The sequence below is a fragment of the Fringilla coelebs genome, assembly GCF_963513975.1.
Source record: "Fringilla coelebs genome assembly, chromosome: 23".
In the NCBI taxonomy this organism is placed as follows: Eukaryota; Metazoa; Chordata; class Aves; order Passeriformes; family Fringillidae; genus Fringilla; species Fringilla coelebs.
Window position 1 is genome coordinate 4,395,774 of NC_140049.1, and position 4,224 is coordinate 4,399,997.

Here is a 4,224-nt window from a genome sequence, read left to right on the forward strand (position 1 = left end):
AGGGCGCTTTGATGTGTGTTTACTCGCCAGCTCCAGCACATGCTCCGCACCAGCCTGCGGATGAATGGGAGAAAAGGGCTCAGCACCTCTTTGATCTCTCCCAGGAGAGCTGCCAGGAGCAGGCAGCTCTGGAAACACCCCATGGAGGGATGGATCTGACTGTCCCCGTGGTGCTTTTGACTGTTCATGCTGGGGTGGGATCTCTGGAGTCAAGTGTGACTGAAGACAAGGTCCCTGGAGTAGCCATGGTGTGGTCACTGGTGCCCCACAACTCATAGCATATCCTCTGTCCCACCCCACAACAAAGAAATGTCTCCATCACAGCAAGTGTTTTGTTTTTATTTAAAACCGCATAAAAAAAATAAGATTTCTCAATTCCCCTGTACAATATTAACTATTAACAAAACCCGCCGGCTACACACTTGGTTACAGGTAAACACTGGACAGTGCAGACAGCCTGGGCCAGCCCCCCCCTCCCCAGCCCCAAAAACAAGACACCCATGGAAAAAACCCAAATTCATCTGCAAACTGAGATCTGCACGTGGCAAGGAAAGAACAGCACCCAGAACTATGTACACAGACAGCTGGGGAGAAGAAACCACCCCACACCTCCACCAGACACCCAATGGAAACACGAGGGGCCCGGGGATGGACACAGGACAGAAACAGAGGGAAGACCCGAATGGAAATCTGGGGGATCAGCAGCTGTAGAAGCAAGGCATGGGCTGGAAACCCACATGAATTATAAATAAATAAATAAGTTATCCTAGCGGCTAGAACTCTTCCTTTAAAAAACAAACAAACAACAAATTTATGAAAATAAATTAAAAACAAAAACTGGAAATGAGAAAAAAGGCAAAATGTTATCACTATTCACAACTGTACATCAAGCTTTGCTCCTGTAGAACTATGTACACATTTACAGCTGTTGGTTTGCATTGTTTGTGCATTCGTGAGGGCACAGAGAAGCAAAGAACCCCAGAAAACCCGTGTGGGATGGAGGCACAGGAGGCGAGGCATAACCCACTTGGTTCCCAAGCATCTTCTGACCCATTTCCTTTCTGAAAAGGAAAAAGGAACTGTAGGCCCAGGCGAGTCTCAGAAAAGCAGCACTGTAGGAAAAGTCAAGTCTTTCCTCCAGCACAGCTCAGATCAAACAGAAGGCACACAAGCATGGGGACAGGGAGAAGGGACAGTGAGAAGGGACAGCCACTTTGCCACAGGACCTGCCCTCCCCACAGTTTTCCCCCATTGAAGCTTTTCTTGCATTCAGGTCATCCAATTCAGCAGGTCAAGATGACACTTGAGAGCCTCCAAAACCAGTCCAAAAAAAATTACTGGTAAAATCTCAGAAGAGACAAGGTTGTTCAGATGGAGTCCGGGACGGCTGGCTTGGATGGTGGCTACCAGAACTTGGAAGAGCAGGTCCCCAGCCAAGCTCCAGGGCAGGATGTACACATTCCCATCTGAGGATCCCTGCTCAGTGTTATGGTCAGGATGAAAAAGTCAGGTTTTCTTTGCTTCTTATGACCAGGAGCTGCATAGAGCTGTTACTTGTCAGGCTCCTGGATCAAACTGTGCAGGTGGATCTCAGCTGGTTCCAGGTGAATGTCCTGCAGCCAAGAATGGTTGAAAATGTCTTCCAAGGACGGCCTGTCCGAGGGGCGCATGGACAAGCACCACTTGATGAGGTGTTGGCACTCTGGGAGAGAAAGCAGCAAGCAGTGGTCAGTCAGAGCAGGCTCCTGTATCTGAGCTGTGCCCAGCCTCCCCATCCACCCTGTGACTGGGAGGAGAGCAGCATGGCAGCACATGTGCCACCTGCTCCAGCCACCCAGGGAAGATGAAGCCGCTGCTGCCTCCCCCAGCCACGTCCCAGAGCCGGGTACCCACCGAGAGAGATGCGCCGTCGGAAGAAGAGCTGGCCCCGGATGATGTCCTCGTCCTGCTCGAAGGGGACGTCCCCACACACCATGTTGTAGAGCAGGACACCCAGGGACCAGATGGTGGCTGAGTGGCCGTGGTAGCGGTGGAAGCGGATCCACTCCGGGGGGCTGTACACCCGCGTTCCTGCGGGACACAGGAGCTCATCAGCCCCTCGCCAGAGCATCCCTGGGCGTCGCTGGCACCCGGCGTGACCCGCCCGCCTTCCCGCCAGCACGTGACTCTTGTTTACAAACTTTGGGTTGTAAAAGGAAGGCGCCGGTGCCAGAAGAGGGCAGCAGGGCCCGGGAAAGGCCCGGCCGTTACAAGCGAGGAAAAAACCCACCTACGGGTGGGGAAAAACCACGCCTTTCCCCCCCGCAATGGCAAAAAAAAATATTTAAAATTATAAACCAAGGCAAACAAGGGGAGAGGAGCAGCCCCAGCCCTTCCGCACCTACAAACCAAACCGGCCGGTGCTCGGGCTTTGCAAACCCCCCCCCTCTGCTCCCCCCTCCCCAGGGTGTTTTTGTCACGCTGGCTTCCCCCGCCCCAGCCCGAGCCAGCCTGGGTGACGGAGGCTGTCAGCAGGGCCGGGAGCCGGCTCCCGTTTCACAACATCCTCCCCGTGCCAAACAGCAACTTGGCAGCGGCTGCAGAATTCATGCCGTCCCCCCCCGCCACGGGGAAACCTCCGGAGCCCGGCCCGGCCGCGCAACACCCGGCACCGGGAGTGCACCCGGCTGCGGGCTCACCGTCAAACTGCGTGTAGAGCGTGTCCTTGAGGAAGGTGCCGGAGCCGAAGTCGATGAGCTTGAGCTCGCCCGTGGCCAGGTCGAGCAGGATGTTCTCGTCCTTGATGTCGCGGTGCAGGACGCCGCAGTTGTTGCAGTGCCGCACGGCCTCCAGCACCTGGCGGAACAGCCCCCGCGCCATCTCCTCCGGCAGGAACCCCCGCTCCGTGATAAAGTCAAACAGGTCCTGCGACGACTCCGGACGCTCCATCACCACCACGAAGCTGTCCGGGAGCTCGAACCAGTCCAGGAGCTGGATGACGCCGTGGAAGCCAGAGCCCACCTTGTTCAGGAGCACGATCTCCAGAGGGACACGGCTGCCGCTGGGCTGCGGGGGGACCACGCTGCCATCAGCGGGGCTGAGCTACCCTCCGCCGCGGCAAGCCCTGGTGTCCCCTCGTTGCCACCCACCGGTCCCGAGCATTCGCCCATCCGGGGGATGCTCCGGTGTCTCCCTGCCCGCTCCCACCGGTCCTGGGCATCCCGGTGTCCCCCTACCCGCCCCCATCGGCGCTAGGCATTCCCGCGTCCCCCGGTGACCCCACACCCGCTCCCCCGCGCCGTCCCGGTTTCCACCCTCCTGCGTCTCTGCTCATCCCCGCCCGCCACGCCTCGGGTTCTCCCGCTGGCCCCGTTCACTCACCAGCTCGCCCCACTGCGAGATGCGGTCCCGGGCCACGCGTTTAATCGCCACCTGCGAGCCAAGGGGAACGGCGGGATGAGCTCGGCGCCGGGATGAGCTCAGCGCCCGCCCCGCCGAGCCCCCTCCTGCTCCGCCCGCCGCCGGCCCCGCCACTTACCGGGGCGCCGTCCGAGAGGCGGATCCCCGAGTAAACGCTGCCGAAGCCGCCGCTCCCCAGCAACGGGCCCACCCGGTACAGCTGCTCCAGCGGCTCCTTCTCCTTCCCTGTGGACGAGAGACCCGCCCGTCAGCGCTCCGCCCGCTGCCCCGGCCGGCCCCGAGCCGGGACGGGCACCCCCACGCCGGGCGTCCCTGACCTGGCTGTAGCTTGGCGGGGTGCAGCTCCCCGGCGGTCCCGGAGCGGAGATGCGCCAGCGAGGTGATTTTGGAGAGCAGCATCCCGGTGGCGGGGCCGATGGTGGGGCCGATGGCGGGGCCGGTGGCGGCACCTGCGGCTCCGCGCCGGGCAGGGCTGTGAGGGCGGCGCGCGCGGGGCGGGCAGGGCGCGATGCGGGCGCGAGCGGCCGCTCCGCGCGAGGCCCGGCCGCGTGTGGCGCGCGGCCCCTGCCGGCCCCGCGAGCCGCAGGGGCCGGGGGCGGGGCCGCACGCCCAAAGGGGCGGAGCTACGCATGGGAGCCGCGGCCCTCCGGCTCCCGGCGGCCAATGGGGAGCGGGCGCGGCGGCGGCGCGCGCGGGCCGCGCTGCCCGGGCGGCCCCGCGCGGTCACGGGGCCCCGCCCCCGGCCCCGGCCCCGCCCGCCGCCGCCGCTTCGCGCGCGCTGCCTTTTCCCGGGAATCGCCGCTTCCCCCGGGCCCGGCGTCCCTC

At 62.0% G+C, this 4,224-nt stretch overlaps 1 protein-coding gene across 1 annotated transcript; it reads right to left on the reverse strand.

Moving 5' to 3' along the window:
• Nucleotides 1-471: 471 nt before the first annotated feature.
• On the reverse strand, nucleotides 472-3,948 carry PIM1 (Pim-1 proto-oncogene, serine/threonine kinase). The gene is made up of 6 exons (XM_084220733.1): nucleotides 3,717-3,948; nucleotides 3,518-3,624; nucleotides 3,361-3,411; nucleotides 2,679-3,045; nucleotides 1,894-2,070; nucleotides 472-1,702 (listed from the first exon to the last, which is right to left on the reverse strand). Exons 1-6 carry the CDS (start codon nucleotides 3,796-3,798, stop codon nucleotides 1,551-1,553), a joined length of 936 nt encoding a protein of 311 aa, XP_084076859.1. The 5' UTR covers nucleotides 3,799-3,948; the 3' UTR covers nucleotides 472-1,550.
• Nucleotides 3,949-4,224: the final 276 nt, after the last annotated feature.